This window comes from Coregonus lavaretus (genome assembly GCF_964263955.1).
Source record: "Coregonus lavaretus genome assembly, chromosome: 24".
Taxonomy (NCBI): domain Eukaryota; kingdom Metazoa; phylum Chordata; class Actinopteri; order Salmoniformes; family Salmonidae; genus Coregonus; species Coregonus lavaretus.
The window spans coordinates 40,478,454-40,498,265 of NC_140011.1; the positions used below are offsets into that span (position 1 = coordinate 40,478,454).

The window sequence follows — 19,812 nt, forward strand, 5'->3', positions numbered from 1 at the left end:
AAAAGTTACCGACAACCAGGGTTGGGTAGGTTACTTTCTTAATGTAATCCGTTACAGTTACTAGTTACCTGTCCAAAATTGTAATCAGTAACGTAACTTTTTGACAAAAAAATAATTGCTTTGCCACATTATTTGTGAGGCATTGGAAGACCTCCCTGGTCTTTGAGCTTTGAAATTCACTGCTCGACTGAGGTACCTTACAGATAATTGTACAGAGATGAGGTAATCATTCAAAAATCATGTTAAACACTATTATTGCACACAGATTGAGTCCATGCAACTTATTATGTGACTTGTTAAGCAAATTAGTACTCCTGAACGTATTTAGGCTTGCCATAACAAAGGGGTCGAGTACTTATTGACTCAAGGCAGTTGAGCTAATTTGTAAACATTTCGAAAAACATAATTCCACTTTGACATTAAGGGCTATTGTGTGTAGGCCAGTGACAAAAACTGTAATCAATTTTAAATTCAGGCTTTAACACAACAAAATGTGGAAAAAGTCATGGGGTGTGAATACTTTCTGAAGGCACTGTATTTCATTTAATATATATTTCAATGACAGACCAGAGGGTATTTGATGGTCATGACATCACCTTTTTTGTTGACTAAACCAGAACAAAGGCTAGCTTACCTCTTAATTTGTGAACATGTGAACTATAGCCTTCATTAGGCTATTATGCACATGTTCAGGTAAAACATTTGAAAAAACAAAACATAATGTAGACTGAATATGATGTTAATTTGCCTATCATCCTTCAGCTGTTTTATTAAGACCTATAGGCTACATCTATTCTATATACAATGTTATTATCAGTTTATTATTGATCTCTCCACAGGTGGTGAGGATTCTGTGACACCCAACAGATGCCATGCTATCAGCAAAATGATTATCTTCAGGATTAGAAAATACTGTCGTTTCATCGTTCTACTCTGCATCACTGCTATCGTTGTGTTTTATACTGGACAGCTATCCTCCAATTCGCTTGTGGATTTAGTTAAAAATGCCCTTCGGCCACTGGACAGGATCATCTCTCCAAGAAATTGCGGATGTCTCAAATGTATGACACAGCCAGACGATGACCTCTGGTTTCAGAAGCGCTTCGTCACATCTTTTAAACCATTTCTGACCAGAGAGTACAAGACACTCTCCAACGATACAAGAACGTGGTGGCTGGTAAATGTTTAATTTTTATTTATTACCGTACATCTTATCTTAAAGCAATAAAAGCATTGTCAGTGCACACCCAACACATATTCACATATTCAGTCAGAACTTGAGTCACATGACTTGGACTTGAGTCTGACTCGAGTCACAAATTTCAATTACTTGAGACTCGACTTGATATAAAATAAAATAACTTGAGACTCGACTTGGAGCCTCAAGACTCGGGACTCGACTTTGACTTGAGACTGATGACTTGAAATTATCTGGCCTGGTTTTGTAACGTTTTGTCACTCATTTTGTGGCACAGATTATCTGTGGATTGTTCTCCATGCAGCCAGAAACAGTATCACACTTACAAAAAAGCAGATTGTCTAGTGAAAGGCCCTCTGATCGGCCCTCAATCAACACAGGTCGGGTGAGCTAGAGCACTGAGAAGATTTTTGGGGTTGCGAGTGTGAAACTGAATGAATGAGAGGTTGTAAGGCTTTTTAAATGATGACCTCATGAAAGCAGCAGAAAACTGCAGTGGCTACCATTTATATATTTTAATACGCTACATATTTAATAGGCTACAAATCATTTACCATTTTGTATTTTGTGTTTATACCTTTGCTTATTTGATCCGGTCACTTAGGCCTACGGCATTGCACCAAATTCTTGTTCAAAAAGCATCTAATCTGTGCTTCAGAACCAAAAAGTTGCACGTCTTGACTGTTGACCAATGACCAGTCATCAGCATTGGCATGCAAAAGCGGGCACACTTTTCCAGATTAGTGACCAGCGAGCACTTGTTTAATTTTCTCCAGTTTTCTTGGCAAAAACAGAGTAGCCTACTTACATCCTTAAAATATTTTACTGCAGTGGGCTGAATCAGGGTCACACAGAGTATTTCTTGGTTGTTGAAAAGAAAAGTATACACCTCAACTACATCGATTATGGTCTTAGAAAAAGAAGACACCTGTACCATGTCAGATATAGAGTTGAAATGTATTCAATTTTGAGTTTGCATTGCAATATGACACTTTATATACATCACAGAAGACTGAAATATATCAAAACCAGATTTTCGGCGTAAAAATAATAATAATGTTGATTAATTATGAAATTATGAAAAGTATTAATAACATTCCACTCATGAGGCCACTAGAGGGCGATTTGGTCATTTGACTGCAGGAAAGGGGGGAGGGATATGAGTCTACTGACGCACCCGTGTATCAATCTAAGTAACATAATAAAAAACATACCCATCAAAATCCCTCAATTTAAGCTAGAGATATGGGTTGCGTCTCAATCTACCGCCTCCACCTATGTCGGCCTTCTGCATCTGCGGTGGAAGGTGGCCGAGCTACAGCGGTGTTTGTCAGACCATGAGACATCCCAAAAATCGGTCTTCTCACGAAAACGTCTGTAGCGTCCAAACGGTTTGGCCCACTCTATGGAGACTCTCACGAACACGATGGTGTTCTCCGTTTTGCTCTACGACCCCCTCAAGTGTCACGGGACTCGTCTGAAGGCAACCCATGTAAACGAATGGAAGTATGGAGGTAGTGTTCTGCCAACAAAAATAAGGAGTTAAATATGTGTCCAAAAAACCCAAAATATTTCCTGAGCATTATTATATCTGCTAGCTATAGGACAGACACGTCAAAACCTTCTTCCTTATGATTTCTTTTTGGACTGTATTTTTTTACCATTTATGAATGCGTCATTCAATGTGTTTCTATGGGCTATAGTAGTAAAGGCCAAATTCTATATTTTATCAAATAATTTTAAAGAAAATAGAGCATTGAGACAGTAACTGAAAGGTTGCTTGTTCGAATCCCTGAGCCGGCAAACTTGAAAAATCTGCCCCCAAAACAACTGCTTCCTGGGCGCCGATGACGTCGATTAATGCAGCCCCCCGCACCTCTCTGATTCAGAGTGGTTGGGTTAAATGTGGAAGACATATTTTGGTTGAACGCATTCCCCTTTCCCAATAGGCTACCTGGTGATTTCACTTTCATATTTCAGATCGGCCTAGCTTGGGTGGGTTATAATTATATACCTCAGTGGTGGTACTGGCTATATTTCTAAAGATAGCTGTAACATCAAACTACCTTCAATAGTTATGGGATGAAGATGTAACATATTCTGGCAAATTATTACGATAGTTGTGAGGAAGAAAAACGCTACAGACAGATCCTGCTTGCTCTGTACTCCAGAGAAGTGACAATGTGACATGATATCCCAAATTGATATTGACCGCTAACATAAACTACTTTCAGCTCAAAATGCAGGTGTAAATTGCATTTATTTCTGTATCTTGCGTTTTGAAAATGCATCACCGTTTATGGCTTTAATGACAGCCCACTGGGCACACACTGGTTGAATAGACGTTGAGTTGATGTTTGTGCCCAGTGGGAGTTTACATTTGCGTAGCGATTGTGCATGCGTGCATGTGCATGCGCGGGGGTCACAAGCTTTGAACCACTCCTTTTTAAGGATCGCGGGTCAAAAAGTTAGAAAACCACTGAGCTAGCGAACATATTTCTGATTTGCTGTACAGCTGTAGGATCGGGTGCAGCGCAAACGTCAAATTGTAGGGAGAGAGGATTGACATAAATAAAAATGCAGTTCCAAAACATTTTGGTGATCAAGAATATGAACCGTTTACTTTGCAAGCTCAGTAGCAATGGGGCATCAAGCAACAATTACTAGCATAGGCCTACTGGTCATTTGGTATGGCAAAATGGCTTGAAATGTATCATTTACTTATGAAACTTGCTTTTGGAATTTGTTGTTAAAATTGATTATTACATAATCAAAATGTGTTGTAGACAAAATAATGAAGAGGGCTGTCTGGTTCCTCAATAAATAGACAAAGATTTGTAGTTGAACGAGATTGCCTCTATCGATTATTTTTACTTGACTTGAGACTTGTGACTCGACTTGTCCTTAGAATGCACGTCTTGGACATGACTCGAGACTCGACCGGTTCTACTTGGGACTCGACTTGAGACTTGGACCTTGTGACTTGCTTGTGATTCGAATAATAGTGACTTAGTCCCACCTCTGGCAATCGCTCCAGAAACTACCTTAAACTTCTGTCAAACTGTACGCAGAGACATAAAAATTGTATCCACTAGTTCATCTGACCCTCACACTATCCCTTTAAGAATCTCCAATAGTTTACTGTGGTTGCGTGTTTTTTTAATTTGAGTATTTTGGTGTTTATATGAGGGAGTTTTATTCAGAATTAACTATTTTATTTGATGTTTTTAGGCTGCAATATAAGCGTGGTCACTGACAACTGATTAACGGTTTGCTATTGTAGTCACCAATAACCTCAGTGTAAAGAGCAGGTGGCTCTGGAGTCAACACTTTAGTGTGAGGGTTTCCTCAGATGTTATGGTGTGTAATTTGCATTAGGCTGCTTTTAGTGTGAGTATTTATTGTGTATTCATTGCTGTTTTATGTATTGACTGGTGCAATTAAATAACCAGAAATTGCAGAAAGAACATAACAAAGCCAAATTTAGCGAGGTGGTGGAGAAGCTGTTCCAGGTCATCCCTGAGGCTGACCTCTACATGGACGCGGGCCCTGAGCGCTGTAGGACCTGTGCTGTAGTGGGGAACTCTGGGAACCTCAAGGGCTCCCACTACGGAGCCCTCATCGACTCCAGTGATGTCATCATAAGGTAGGCCAACTGAGAGGGTGTACCATTTGTCCCTCCTACCTCAGTGTGCACTTGTTCACTTGCACGTGGTTGTTCCCACGGGGGGGGGGGGGGTATGAAAAAATAAATAATGTATCCACTCACTAACTGTAAGTCGCTCTGGATAAGAGCGTCCGCTAAATGACTAAAAATGTAAAAATGTTTAAAAAATGTTGTTCAATGCTTTTAGATTTGTGGGAAGTAGTGAATGAGATCACACTCCACGAGAAAGTAGCAAACATTCCATAGCTGCATGTGGCAGTTAATCACCAACCTTGGCTTTTATACCTGTTCAGACAACACACTCCAGGTGGCAGTATATGCACCCTTTCAGTTTGTAGACCACTGCGCCACTCGGGAGAGTCAACACTTTAGTGTTGCATAGCAGTGCTAGCTGTGCCACTAGAGATCCTGGTTCGATTCCAGGCTCTGTCGTAGCCGGCCGTGACCGGGAGACCCATGGGGCGGCGCACAATTGGCCCAGGGTAGGGGAGGGAATGGCTGGCAGGGATGTAGCTCAGATGGTAGAGCATGGTGTTTGCAACGCCAGGGTTGTTGGTTCGATTCCCATGGGGGGCTTTTTCATACTGAAAAAAATAATAATGTATGCACTCACTAACTGTAAGTCGCTCTGTGTAAGAGCGTCTGCTAAAATAAATGACTAAAAAATTGAATAAGAAGAAATCAACTACTTTAAAATAGCGATAGCCCTCAATGGCCTTTACCATGGTGTCACAGAAGACAGTATGGTAAAGATCTGCCTTTATCCAACTTAATGATTTAATGTCATCTATGTAGGCCTATATTGGTTTGGTTTTGTGTGTTAATTTTTTTGTCTTGGCGGTATGAATGACTATGTGTTTTGAATTAAAGTGTTTTGGAATATTATGGCAGTCGTGATATGGATTTTCTGTGTTATCCAGAATGAACAAGGCTCCTACCTCTGGTTATGAGCAGGATGTTGGCAGCCGGACCACGCATCACATCATGTACCCAGAGAGTGCCATAGATCTGGACAACACCACTAGTCTCGTGCTTTTCCCTTTCAAGACTCTGGACCTTCAGTGGCTACCCGGCGCCATCACCAATGGATCTCACATCACTTTGTGAGTAACCACTCTCCTTTTGATTAGTCCACCAGTCTGTTACACAATTTTTCTAAGATCACATAGCAACTCTGGATAAAATGTAGGTCTAATTTTATTCAACAGCTCACGTACACGTCTTAGAGCGAAGATAAAGGCGAACAAAGATTTGGTGAGTCACATTGTTGATCATGATCATTTATTATGGTTATAATACATCTACAGTCAATGATAAATTCATGATATTGTTATATCTTGGATAGTAGGTAATTGAGGATGTTTGTTAGTTAGGAATGGGCTAATCTCGGTTAACCCTAAAATCTTGCGTAATTTGGTCAGATGCTCAATTAAATTCCGGGTGAGACATGTTAGAAATTGTGATAACACGATTTGCAAAGTCTCGTAAACGGACACTCACAGCCAAAGCCCCCCCCCCCCTCCCCCTTCTGATAATTTCACTTGTGTTTATCATCCGTGTTGGCACATGCAAAGCAGTGAAAGAGTGTCAACATGGAATTGTGCAGAGTATGTTTACATGCACACAATACTACAATTATTGGGAATACTCATAATAAAGATGCATTATAAAGGTTTTGTATAATTTCAGCAAGTAGTTTTGAAAGTAGCGCCCACGAGCCAAAATGGCTCCCTGAAAATTGTGCGTCATCCATTTCTGCAATTATATATATTTTTTTATATTTTTTAATATGTACAATATGCTACAAATTTGTAAGTGCTTAAGATCCCGTTCAACCTCTTTAATATAATAGTTCAATTAAAAAGTTTACATGCTTTACCAAAAGAACATTGTCTCTTACAATCCGGTTTACATGATGGGAGCCGAATATATTGATAAAAGTAACCTTTGTCTGAGAGAGATTTACATGGTTATCAAAATGTCACGCCAGGGTAAGCCTACACAAAACACAGCCCTTATGTCACGATCGTTGACGGATGAAGCGGACCAAGGCGCAGCGTGATAAGCGTACATACTTTATTTGTACTGAACACACGAACAAAACAACAAAAGAACGATACGTGAAGTCCTAGGTTATACACACAAACCTTACGAATCAAGATCCCACCCCGACTAATGCCAAACAGGCTGCCTAAGTATGGTCCCCAATCAGAGACAACGAGATACAGCTGCCTCTGATTGGGAACCACCCTGGCCAACATAGATCTAATCGATCTAGAACATCAACATAGAAAATATAACACAGAAACTACACACCCTGGCTCAACATTTCAGAGTCCCCAGAGCCAGGGTGTGACACCTTATTTTAATTGTTTCTAAAATCCCCTATGGGAAAAATGAATGGTGGAAAAATGATTGGAACCATTTCCCTGCTTGACCACTAGGTTTTATGGGTATTATGACACCTCCACTGTGGGGCTCTATTGTGAATTTGTGAAATTTTACTAGGATCCCCATTAGCTAACGCCGCAACGTTAGGTAATCTTCCTAGGGTCCAACACCAATTAATAATACATTACAAACAATTACAAATGAAGACTTTACAAACATTTAACAAGTAGACTATACAGACAAATACCTGACAGGTAACACATTTCACATTCAGTTGATGCTTTCTATTTCCTGTCCAGTCATATGGTCTATTTTTTTCTTGAAGGTGGATTTACTTTTTGCCTGAGAAATATAGATTGGTAAAGAGTTCCATTCAGCTATGGCTCTATATAAAACTGCAGATTTAAGGCGATTTGTCCTTGGCTTGGGTTGTCTTAGATGCCCTGAATTTACCTGTCTGGTTTGGTGGTTATGCGTGTTGCTAGTATGTACTAACTGGTCTGAAAAACACTGTGTTTTTTGACAAATATAACATTCATACAGACAATCAGAAGACTAGATAGTAATTTGTTTTCAACGTGAAGCCATGAGAGATTCTGATGCATTTGGATAATATTCATATGGATAGAGCAATGAAGAGTTAATCTGGCAGCCCTGTTTTGAGCGATTTTGAGATTTTTTATATATTTCTTTGCTGCAGATGACCATATACAGTGGGGGAAAAAAATATTTAGTCAGCCACCAATTGTGCAAGTTCTCCCACTTAAAAAGATGAGAGAGGCCTGTAATTTTCATCATAGGTACACGTCAACTATGACAGACAAAATGAGGAATAAAAATCCAGAAAATCACATTGTAGGAATTTTAATGAATTTATTTGCAAATTATGGTGGAAAATAAGTATTTGGTCACCTACAAACAAGCAAGATTTCTGGCTCTCACAGACCTGTAACTTCTTCTTTAAGAGGCTCCTCTGTCCTCCACTCGTTACCTGTATTAATGGCACCTGTTTGAACTTGTTATCAGTATAAAAGACACCTGTCCACAACCTCAAACAGTCACACTCCAAACTCCACTATGGCCAAGACCAAAGAGCTGTCAAAGGACACCAGAAACAAAATTGTAGACCTGCACCAGGCTGGGAAGACTGAATCTGCAATAGGTAAGCAGCTTGGTTTGAAGAAATCAACTGTGGGAGCAATTATTAGGAAATGGAAGACATACAAGACCACTGATAATCTCCCTCGATCTGGGGCTCCACGCAAGATCTCACCCCGTGGGGTCAAAATGATCACAAGAACGGTGAGCAAAAATTCCAGAACCACACGGGGGGACCTAGTGAATGACCTGCAGAGAGCTGGGACCAAAGTAACAAAGCCTACCATCAGTAACACACTACGCCGCCAGGGACTCAAATCCTGCAGTGTCAGACGTGTCCCCCTGCTTAAGCCAGTACATGTCCAGGCCTGTCTGAAGTTTGCTAGAGTGCATTTGGATGATCCAGAAGAGGATTGGGAGAATGTCATATGGTCAGATGAAACCAAAATAGAAATTTTTGGTAACTCAACTCGTCGTGTTTGGAGGACAAAGAATGCTGAGTTGCATCCAAAGAACACCATACCTACTGTGAAGCATGGGGGTGGAAACATCGTGCTTTGGGGCTGTTTTTCTGCAAAGGGACCAGGACGACTGATCCGTGTAAAGGAAAGAATGAATGGGGCCATGTATCGTGAGATTTTGAGTGAAAATCTCCTTCCATCAGCAAGGGCATTGAAGATGAAACGTGGCTGGGTCTTTCAGCATGACAATGATACCAAACACACCGCCCGGGCAACGAAGGAGTGGCTTCGTAAGTAGCATTTCAAGGTCCTGGAGTGGCCTAGCCAGTAGAAAATCTTTATGTCAACACGACATAAAGAGAGACCTAAGACAACAACACAGAATGACAATACAGCATGACAACACAATATTTGATCAACCTTTTGTTTGAGAATCTTCCTGCGCCGCAGGAAAAGCAAACTTGTAATGTATTAGAAGCTTAAAAAACATGTAAAACGTATCAACCCCTCCAAAAATGTCCATTTAATTACTATCCACATAATAATTCACATTTCCTGTTGCTGCAGGATTATTTTCCTGCTGTGAGAAACTGGTCAAATTAAGAACCTACATCTGACGTTGACTACTGCACACACAAGACAGCTTTACGCTTCAAATCCCTGTCCCCAGTTTGAGCATCACTTTAGCCCAATCCTGATACATCCAAATAACCAGTGACGAAAAACCCAAGTACCGGAACTACTGCTGCTCGTTACCATAGTCTTTCTTGACAGATCTACAGTACCATTTATGTTTACGTAGTCCGTCCATGAGAGACTAGGTATGGGCAGAGTAATATGTTTAAATAAATACATAATTACAAAAACGTAACATCATAAATGGCTCTGGGTATGGGCGGTGTCCTAACAAAGGAGGCGGTGATGTCAGAAAGAATTAGGATTAAAACAGATCTGCTAACCCTAAAGGCAAATCTGGCTACGAGTCATGATCTGGCTCATACATGTATTTTGAGACAGCATCAGAATGGGAGTGTACTAACAGTGTATCGTGACATCTTTTCTCAGACACTATCAATCTAAGTGAGTTCTCAAAATTGGATGTATCACAATAGTCATCATTTCTATTTTTCTAATTAAATCATGTTGTTTATGTATAATATGTTTCATGCAGGTATTGGTTCTGAATCCTGTGTTCATGAAATATGTTCATGAAGTCTGGCTTGACTATTACGGCAAATACCCCTCAACCGGATTCATGGCTTTGATATTAGCCCTACACATTTGTGACGAGGTAAGAGATTATACCTATCAACACACATCAAGTTCAAGTTTATTTGTCATATGCGAAGGAGACACATGGTGTACACAGTCCAATTAATTGCTTACTTGCAGGTTCCCTCTCGATAACGCAACAACAATAAGAAATAAGTAAAAAATTAAGCTCAATGGAATAGAATAGAATAAACATTTTCATAAGTATAAATAAATACAGGAAGGCACTCAACAATTTACAGTATAATATTTACACGAGTGTCGGGGGAAAGAGGATTTGAAGATATCGTATCTGAAGATTATGCCTTTGTTAAATGTTTTTCATGACGAAATGGAATGTTGGTTATGTTAGTATAATGTAACATATAATAGACAGGAAGTGTATTGTAAACTGGCCAGAAGAGGGAGCCCATCTTGTTGCATTGGTTATAAATAGGGGTACACGAAGAAGATAGGACAGAGCAGACATTAAAATTGGAGGACACTGCTCTCCGGACCACGCGTGTCTGTAAACTCATGCTGAAGCTTGTGGTCTGAATAAACCTTATGATCAATGTTCAGTATGAGCAGACTTCTTTTGTTGACAGCAATAATTGCCACCATTCATCATATACGACAGAATGGCGAGCTTGCCAGGAGGGATGATGCAATCCTTCTTTGCTGCATTTGGAGTCATCAAGCTAAATCAAGCTGACTTTGGTCTGGAGTCATGACCCGACTAGACACAGCTAAGTTGTTGGTTTGTTACTGCTTATGTACACTGGAGGAATGTACCCTTATGACCGTGTTTCGGGTGGCGTTATGGCTGTTAACTGGGAGTCTGAACAAAAATATTTTAAATTTGGTTGATGTGTAAACGCTGTTTACAACAATGGATTGTACAAATGGATTGGTAGAGAATAATGTTGGAAAGATATCTGCATAATTAGGGCACCGGGGGATCTGGAAAAGCCCTCGAATCGAGGCGATTCTTTAGGAATGGGCCATAAAATCCTTGCAACGCGTTATGTGGTGTAGGGTTAATTCTGGGGATTATTAAGCTGGACGAATTATATGTATGTTATATACTCATCGTATGGTTGACGAACTATAATGCTTGGGGTAACCTCTCTATGATTATCCAGAACTTACGGCAACACAAAGTTAGAAGGAGATATTATTGATAATCATGGACAATGATTGGGCCACGGTGCGGGGTGTTCATTTGTATAGCTAGTAGGCCGCAGTTGGCTAGAGGCTGAAGCTAAGACTGGGTTGTTTCAGGCCACGTGGTACATCGTGGCTAAATGCTGATGTTAACGGCTAATGCTAACGGCTAACTGGGTTTTGTGTCACAGTGTACCTTAGGCTAAGCTAAAGGCTAATGCTACAGGCTAATTGTGTTGCGTGCTACATGCTAACGGATATCCTTAGAGATTCCATTGCGATGGATTAAAGTCTCTTAAACTTGTCACTGTCTGTAAGTCAGGTTGTATGTTTTGTGAGCGCTGTTAAATGTTGTTTGACTAGAAGGGGGAAATGGGAAGTTACAGCTGGACTGGTATTATTCTGTTTGGGGAGAGAGAATAGAGAATCTTTCTTCCACGGTGAAAAGGGGTTTTTTGAATGGATGTGCGCATGCGTTTAATTTTGCGACACTACACTACAGAAAGGGGAGTTTATGGCACGAGATTAGGGAACGTTTTGTTTTACGGCACTAAACGACACCACGAGGGGATGCTAAAACTCAAGCATGAGGTTAAAATGATATTTGCGCATGCGTGGGATTCTGCAAAACAACACATTGGTTAAACTGCAGGGGGAGACAGAGGAACACAGACGACGGAACAAATACGCATAAAGAGATTTTAACACGATGATTCTAGTTTAAACTGCGATTGGTTAAAGATGAAACTTGTTTTGTAGCCTATTGAATTTATAAATTAAATATAGGATAACGGATTATAATAGATTGAATTAAATAATTAAATGACGGATTAAAAGCAAAATGTTTTTGGGCGATCTATAATTAGTCCTGAGTTAAAGTCTTAGAGTGAATAATGTAGAACGAATGAATATTGAACGGTTGGAAATACTTAGTGATTGCATTAACTACTAAAGTCTTTTTCTGTGTATGTTCTTCTGTCATATGAGAGGAGCAATAGGACTAGACGACGGACGAGAGCAAAGGAGAGAGAGAGAGGACGTGCACGTCACGTGGCAGAGGATCAAGTCAAAAAGGTTTTGGTACTGATTATGGTTACAAAATCTTTCCCTAACAGGATATGTGATGTTATGACAATTTTACATAGGCTTGGCAAATACTATTTCATTAAAAATGGCATTTTGGAGGCTATGTGCATCACTGGGGTTTAATTACAGATGTGTTGGGAATCCAGGATGGATTCAGGATTCTTCTGTAAATTTATGATAATTAGAGCTATAGAGCAAGGGGGTTTATGGGGATTGTAGTATTGAAGGGTTAGAGGCTTTGTTTTTGGGATTGCTTTGAAGTTGACTAATTTACTTGCATTTGATGGGTTGTGGTAATATACTCAACACTAATGGATAAGTTGGTGACATAGGATATAGGAATAAAAATTGGGTTTAATTATTCAGGATTTATTTGGAGTTGTTAGGGTTATATTAATAATTTAAGGGGGTAAGCCTTAGGATATACAGTCTAGAATAATATAGTTCACAATAAAGGAATTTAAAAGGGTTGATATAGGGGAAAATTGACTAAAATAGTAATTATTTAACTAAGGTAGTGTTAGGAGAGACTAATGGCAGATGTTAGTACACCTTTCTCACATATGGATTCAGCAGAAAGACATCATCCAGCAGGGTGATTATGGCATCAGAGATGAAGACGAATACGAGCAGAAACAACGATGAAGATAATCCAGAAGACGGAAGAAAACCGAGATGTCTGGGAACTTAAGGAGATGAGGATGATGACGATGAGAGTGATTGATGAGAGGCCATGGGTGGAGGTGACTCTGTGATCAGAAGGAAGTGGCAGGAGAGGAAAGAAGGATACTGGAGACTTGATCTCTGATGAAAGTTGAACGAAGAAGGAGACAAGAGATTCGAGTTCTGATGAAGAAAGTGATGAAGATTTGGATATTAAAGGTGTTGTATGTTCAAGAGGATTTTATTCTACAATAACTGGCAAAGAAGAAATAGGAGATATAGACCGAGGCGTATCAGGCCTGGAGGAAGAGACGACTTTGGGAGAGGTAAGGGAGCTAGAGGAACAGCTCGAGACGCTGAAGATACAGAAGAGATAAGGAGAAAACCTGCGGAGAACATTTTTAATCCCAAGAATTGAAGGAGAAGAATAATACAGTGAGGCCAAAGGAAAGGCCACTGGTAAGAAGATGATATTTCAAGGACAGAACTTAGAAGATAACCTTTTGAAGAATACTGATAGGTCCACAACGAGAAGAACCGGACGAAGAAAACTCTATCAAATACAACTTATAACTGGTGGTGGAGAAGAAGAAAAGAAGTGTTGGTTATGAAGAATCAGAGTGAATCAAATCAACAATCACTGTTACAGCTTTAACTGAACAATATCAAAGGCAATTGTACCAGCCAAGGGGGGACCAGATGTTCCATATCGACTGTCAGTTTCTGGACAGACACAGAATTGGAGAAGAAGAAACAGAGGAAGATCAACGAGCAAGTGAAGATCACCTGTGCTTCAGGTGAACACTAAATATTCTAGAGTGCCGAGAATATCCGGAAGGGGTGCATTGCTGAGAGCATCAATTAGAGAAGAAGAGAAAATAGCTAACAGTTGAAACCACCGGCCATTAGAAGTGATAGTGAATAGGGGAAAACTTATCTGTGTTCAGCCTAAAGAGGTTAAACATCTCACTAATTGATAACTAATTAGGATAGGGATTTGAGGTAGTACTTACTCTTAAAGTACTAATATTAGAAGATACTGTTATTGTAGTGTTGGGAAGAGAATTGAAGCGTACAATAAGATGCACACTAGACGACTGACTGTCTGGTAGAATATTTTACGAAGTAGGGTTTTTTGGGAATCATTTGCTTAAAAGATAATATCATAGGAAGGATGATAATGTATTAGATTACCTGTTAGACAATCTGTCTGGGAAAATAAACTTAATAGAGTGACTGTTATTCTGGGTTACATCCTGACACAAAGAGATTTGAGGTTAGGCTAAAGGTGTTTAGTCGGTTTTGCCAAGTCTGTGTGTAATGAGTCAGAAGCAGGTGGGGAACTTTCCCAATCACATATTCCAAAAATTTGGTGGTAAGAGATTTTGTCAATAACTCAGGGGAAAAGGTTTTAAATGTTATGAGAGAAAAGATTAGATTAAAATAAGTTAGGAGAACTAGGGGTGAAGGAACTCTGAGACAGTAAGCTAAGTTTTAGCGTTAGTAGTAAGAGAGAGAGAGAACCGTAATGAATGACACTGTAGAATAGGAAGATCAAGGTAATTGTGGGTACCTTTCGTTATAATCAGAAGGTTTAAAGTTTAGAGGTAGAACTGAAAGGGGGAAAACTGGGGGAAAACTAGGAGTAAATAAGAACATTAACACTTCAGTCTATTAGAACAACAGGGAGAAGCAATTTAACTCTTTCAACATTGATAGGTATTAAAGGCATAAATATATTGCATTTGATTATAAGGGAACCAATACAGCACCAATTTTAAGGGGAAAAATACTTATTAGGGTTTAGGATGGGGACGTTTCTCCCATATGGAGAGATAATTATGGAGAATAAGTATTGTTATCAGGACCAGGAGTAAAAGGAGGTATAGTTTAGAAGAGGGTTAGGAGTGACTGTTCACTTATGTTGCGTAATATTATAGAGAAAGGTTAGGGAGAATATATGTGTACTTATTTAGGGCAAGCATTAGAATTTGTTCCGGTTAGGAATTATTGGTTAAAGGGCTATGTAATTCATAAAGTAACGCTTATAATGGAAGATTTGAAGTCTGTAGAAGTTTCCACAGTCACAGAGGGAGTTAAGGATAAGTTTATTACAGTAGTCACTCCAACAGTGAATAATACACATAGGATATGGGTAGCTTTTCCATTAGAAGGAATTAAGGGTTTTAATTCATCAACTAAATCAATGACGTTAATGGTAACTTTGGAAAGAGATTAATGACTCAGGAGTTTATGTTACGGATGGAGAGGGCTGTCAATGATAGTACAAATAGGATTAAAATAGGAGAGCAGATATTAATAGAAACAATATAGATTAATCTGAAATGGAGAATAGAGATTCATCATGGAAGCTGCAGGATGGGGTCTTTTGATTTTGATGACGGAGGGGGGGGGGCATCTGATCAGTGCTGCTCGTTCCTCTGTTGTGAAAATTAGAGATAGATTAACTCATTCTGTAAGAATCAGTGAGGAATCTTGAGGGTTGATGTCTGTTGGGGATGCCAGCCCAAGACGTGTTAGACGGTCGCGCGGCCTCTGGCAGGTGTGGGTCAGGGTTATGCTTTGTCATGACTGTGGTATCGGCAACAGTCATTGACAGATAAAATAATGTAGTTGTCAGACCAGTAGGGTTTAAGTGTTCTTGGGTGAAGGGATTACCCTATGGGCATTGGTTAGAGGGAAAGTAAAATCAGGTAATTGCAAACTCTGAAGTATTCAGGTGAAATATTGAGGGCTAAAATATTGAAATATTGAGGGCTAAAAGTTGTTTTTGTTCTAATAAAACATATGAGGTAAGGGGTATGTTTATGGGAAGATCAGATCGGGATGTTAGATGATAACTTTGGATAAGTATGACCTTAAGGGTAGTAATGACAAATAATAGGTTACTTTTTATATATCAGGTAGTAAGAAGAGCAGGACTTTGATGGTTAAAAGATTAGCTTTTGACTGACAATGTGACTATGGGAATTTTAGAGATATTTGGTGGGTTTGTGATGATAGAGTATATTCTTACCCTATGGGGGATAGGATGTTGTTACAGGTCAACGTTGAAGCTTTCATATGAGGTTTTACCATTATAAGAGGGATAGCATTGGACACAGCTAACTCTAGGGTTAAAAGGGTGACATTACATTTACATTTTAGTCATTTAGCAGACACATGGCGACATGTCATAGTCTTCAAGCCTATCATTGAAGAATAAGTTTAAGGGAGAAGGGGGGACTTCATTCATGGTATGGTGTAACATTTGGGAAGATAATATTGATAAATATTAGTTATACTTTGAGTCCAGATAGTTCAGATAATATCACTGGGGTTATAGATGATTATAAGGGATGTGTTTGGGAGATTTGAGAAGATTTGGTTTCAAGATCAATTAGGCCAGTAGGGGCAGTGATGGGTCAGATTCTAGTTTAAGCTTTGATAACACTGTGTGATGTTTGTACTGACTTTTGAGAAAGTTATGAGATTGAGATAGGTTGGAGAAGTGGTGCCTGGAGACAACACTCAGATGCCGGTGTTGACTGTTCCTGATCTGGATAAAGATGGACAAGTGGAACTGATGGATAAATATCATTTTGGATTATTTGATGATTTTTCAAATTGTTTTTTCAATATTAGTATGATTTTTAGTATGATTTATGAATCAAAGGGGGGAATGGATAATGTGATTCATGCATCATTTATGTATCATTTTTTAAAAATTCTTAGGTGAAATGGAGGTTTAATTTGAAAGTGGTTGTTTTGCAAAAGATACTGTTTGGTCGTTTATTTTCTTGTCATTCCAGAAGCATTTGGGAGAACATGTGGAGATTGGAATACTCAAACAAAGACAATATGAAGGGACAATATGACTGGAGGAGATGAAACAAGGAGGGTGTGGCCGATTTCATCATTAACAAGTCCATTGGAAGTCGAGACTACGGAGGAGATGAAGTGTAGTGGACTACATTCCAGTGTCTGCAATGAAATATAGACATATTTGATGTGTAATACATAATTGTGTCATATTCTTAGGTATTGATTTTAGTAGAATGATGTTTGATGTTATTGAATGCAGATGAGGATCTTAGATGCTTTTGTTTATTTCGATGGGGTTAGGGACAGAAGGTCTAGGAAGGGAGAGATTCATTGTACGATTCGATGGGTGGACCAGCCGTACAATGGATATTTATGGATAGGATTTTGTTTACATGTGTATTTAATTACATCATAGTTTCAAATGCATTTACATGGTTAATGAGGTTATCTGGAGTACCGACGGTGGTTGCCTGGGGCAGAGGGACCGTGAGAGAATTTTACTGTCTTGATTGATATGGATGGATGGCTGCTGGACAGTTTTTCGCTCTCACACTCCATAGAGATTTCTTCATATGTCATAGTAATGTATTCACACTTCATAAACAGGTATTTCATAGGAAGGTATTTACACTCTAGAGGAGAATGTGTTTGGTTTAATGTTAAAGATACTCAAGGAGATAAATGGTTAATAGTCATAATCTTATTCTGTTTGTTTTCGAGACGTTTATTTCATCTCGAAAGGGGGGAATATCGTATCTGAAGATTATGCCTTTGTTAAATGTTTTTCATGACGAAATGGAATGTTGGTTATGTTAGTATAATGTAACATATAATAGACAGGAAGTGTATTGTAAACTGGCCAGAAGAGGGAGCCCATCTTGTTGCATTGGTTATAAATAGGGGTACACGAAGAAGATAGGACAGAGCAGACATTAAAATTGGAGGACACTGCTCTCCGGACCACGCGTGTCTGTAAACTCATGCTGAAGCTTGTGGTCTGAATAAACCTTATGATCAATGTTCAGTATGAGCAGACTTCTTTTGTTGACAGCAATAATTGCCACCATTCATCATATACGACAAAGAGCAAAGTGTTTAAACTGTGCAGTATTTAGCAATACAAAAACATGCTCTGCTAGGAATGGTACTTTCTCAACTCACTACAAGACACACTGTATAATACACCACACGATGCATCTAGAAGAACAACACTAACACCCTAATCATGTAGGCCTATAGGCTGCATACACAATATACCACATTACCATACATAAAACCTAATGTAAACACTGTTATAAAATTAATTCTCTAAACACTTAATTCCAATGCAGGTGAATGTGTATGGATTTGGGAAAGACGGAAATGGGAACTGGCACCACTACTGGGAAACACTAACCAATAAAAAGCTAAAGACTGGAAATCACCCTGGAGACTATGAGTACAACGTCACCAGGAAGCTCTCAGAAATACACAAACTAGAGATATATAAGGGATGGTGATAATTAATCCAGATTATTAACAGGATTTGCTTCAGCAGTCACTTTAAATATTGCACCATTTATTTCTGACTTTTTATTCTTTAGAGCACTACTCCTCTTACACCGTTTAAGATAGAAATGGCATTCAAACTTTTTAAAATGTGTAGATCGGTCTGGATTAAGTTGCTTTTGATAACATCTATACTATTTAAACATTTTGACCTTCTAAAAAAACTCATCCACTTTTATGGGATTTCTTCAAAATTCTAAAGCTACCATTGTTAAAAACTCCCATGACTTCCAACATTCTAATCACAATAATGTAACACAAATCAGCTACTTTGAGAGCTTTCTCAACAAGTTAGACAAACATTTAGAGCATATCGAAATCGTAGTCTGCTTCTCTGCTATTCAAATCTGGAATCAGATTAGAAATATATTCTACCAATCAAACTATACAGCTCTTTTAAGCCCGGCTCAGATACAAAAGCCGACATAAGGAAAGACGAGAAGAGACGAAACTAGTCCGTTTTAGAATGTTGTGTTGTGGGTGCAAAATGGCTTTCTTACAGTCTAATGCTTTGTAAATGCTTGAGTTGAACAGTACTAGTCACTCGTAATTTTCAACACCTGTCCAGTAACCTGTTTACATACCGCACAGAGGAGTGATTTATTACTGGTTCATTATCTTTCGGGCAGCAAAAACATAGCCAGGAGGAAACCTAGTTTCCTCTGGTTAGGCTATAAAGATCCTATCCCTCCTCTATTTTAGACATACAGTGCATTCAGAAAGTATTCAGACCTCTTTACTTTTTCCACATTTTGTTACGTTACAGCCTTATTCTAAAATTGATTAAATTGTTTTCCCCCCTCATCAATCTACACACAACACCCCATAATGACAAAGCAAAAACAGGTTTGTAGACATTTTTGCAAATTTATAAAAGATTATCACATTTACATAAGCATTCAGACCCCTTTACTCAGTTGTTTGTTGAAGCACCTTTGGCAGCGATTACAGCCTCAAATCTTTTTGTGTATGACGCTACAAGCTTGGCAAACCTGTATTTGGGAAGTTTCTCCCATTTTTCTCTGCAGATCCTCTCAAGCTCCGTCGAATTGGATGGGGAGAATCGCTGCACAGCTATTTTCAGGTCTCTCCAGAAATGTTAGATCTGGTTCAAGTCCGGCCTCTGGCTGGGCCACTCAAGGACATTCAGAGACTTGTCCCAAAGCCACTCCTGCGTTGTCTTGGCTGTGTGCTTAGGGTCGTTGTAATGTTAGAAGGTGAACCTTCGCCCCCAGTCTGAGGAGCAGGTTTTCATCAAGGATCTCTCTGTACTTTGCTCCGTTCATCTTTCCCTCGATCCTGACTCGTCTCCCAGTCCCTGCCGCTGAAAAACATCCCCACAGCATGATGCTACCACCACAATGCTTCACCGTAGGGATGATGCCAGGTTTCTTCCAGACGTGACGCTTGGCATTCAGGCTAAAGAGTTCAATCTTGGTTTTATCAGACCAGAGAGT

The 19,812-nt window shown here is 39.3% G+C and overlaps 2 protein-coding genes across 3 annotated transcripts in view; both read left to right on the top strand.

The window, feature by feature from the left end:
* The window catches only part of LOC311100329 (CMP-N-acetylneuraminate-beta-galactosamide-alpha-2,3-sialyltransferase 2-like), a 35,472-nt gene extending 34,295 nt beyond the window's left edge, over window positions 1-1,177 (top strand). The window contains exon 6 of the mRNA XM_084141214.1: window positions 840-1,177. Within this exon, the coding sequence (XP_083997340.1) occupies window positions 840-857 (18 nt within the window). The 3' untranslated portion in view covers window positions 858-1,177. The remainder of the gene's footprint in view (window positions 1-839) is intronic.
* Window positions 846-17,831, top strand: LOC311100328 (CMP-N-acetylneuraminate-beta-galactosamide-alpha-2,3-sialyltransferase 2-like). 2 transcript variants are annotated; one of them, XM_084141212.1, is made up of 6 exons: window positions 846-1,177; window positions 4,651-4,844; window positions 5,786-5,968; window positions 6,074-6,119; window positions 9,987-10,106; window positions 16,795-17,831. In XM_084141212.1, exons 1-6 carry the CDS (start codon window positions 887-889, stop codon window positions 16,858-16,860), a joined length of 900 nt encoding a protein of 299 aa, XP_083997338.1. In that variant the 5' UTR covers window positions 846-886; the 3' UTR covers window positions 16,861-17,831. The 2 variants fall into 2 exon arrangements, with proteins under 2 accessions (XP_083997338.1, XP_083997337.1); XM_084141211.1 differs by lacking the exon at window positions 16,795-17,831 and having other exon boundaries at window positions 9,987-10,647.
* The last annotated feature ends 1,981 nt before the right edge of the window (window positions 17,832-19,812 follow it).

Coding starts and splice junctions, on each gene's coding strand:
- LOC311100328 (XM_084141211.1), top strand. CDS start 887: ATGATTATCTTCAGGATTAGAAAATACTGTCGTTTCATCGTTCTACTC. Junction 1,178..4,650: donor ATACAAGAACGTGGTGGCTG/GTAAATGTTTAA, acceptor TTAAATAACCAG/AAATTGCAGAAAGAACATAA. Junction 6,120..9,986: donor TAAAGGCGAACAAAGATTTG/GTGAGTCACATT, acceptor TGTTTCATGCAG/GTATTGGTTCTGAATCCTGT.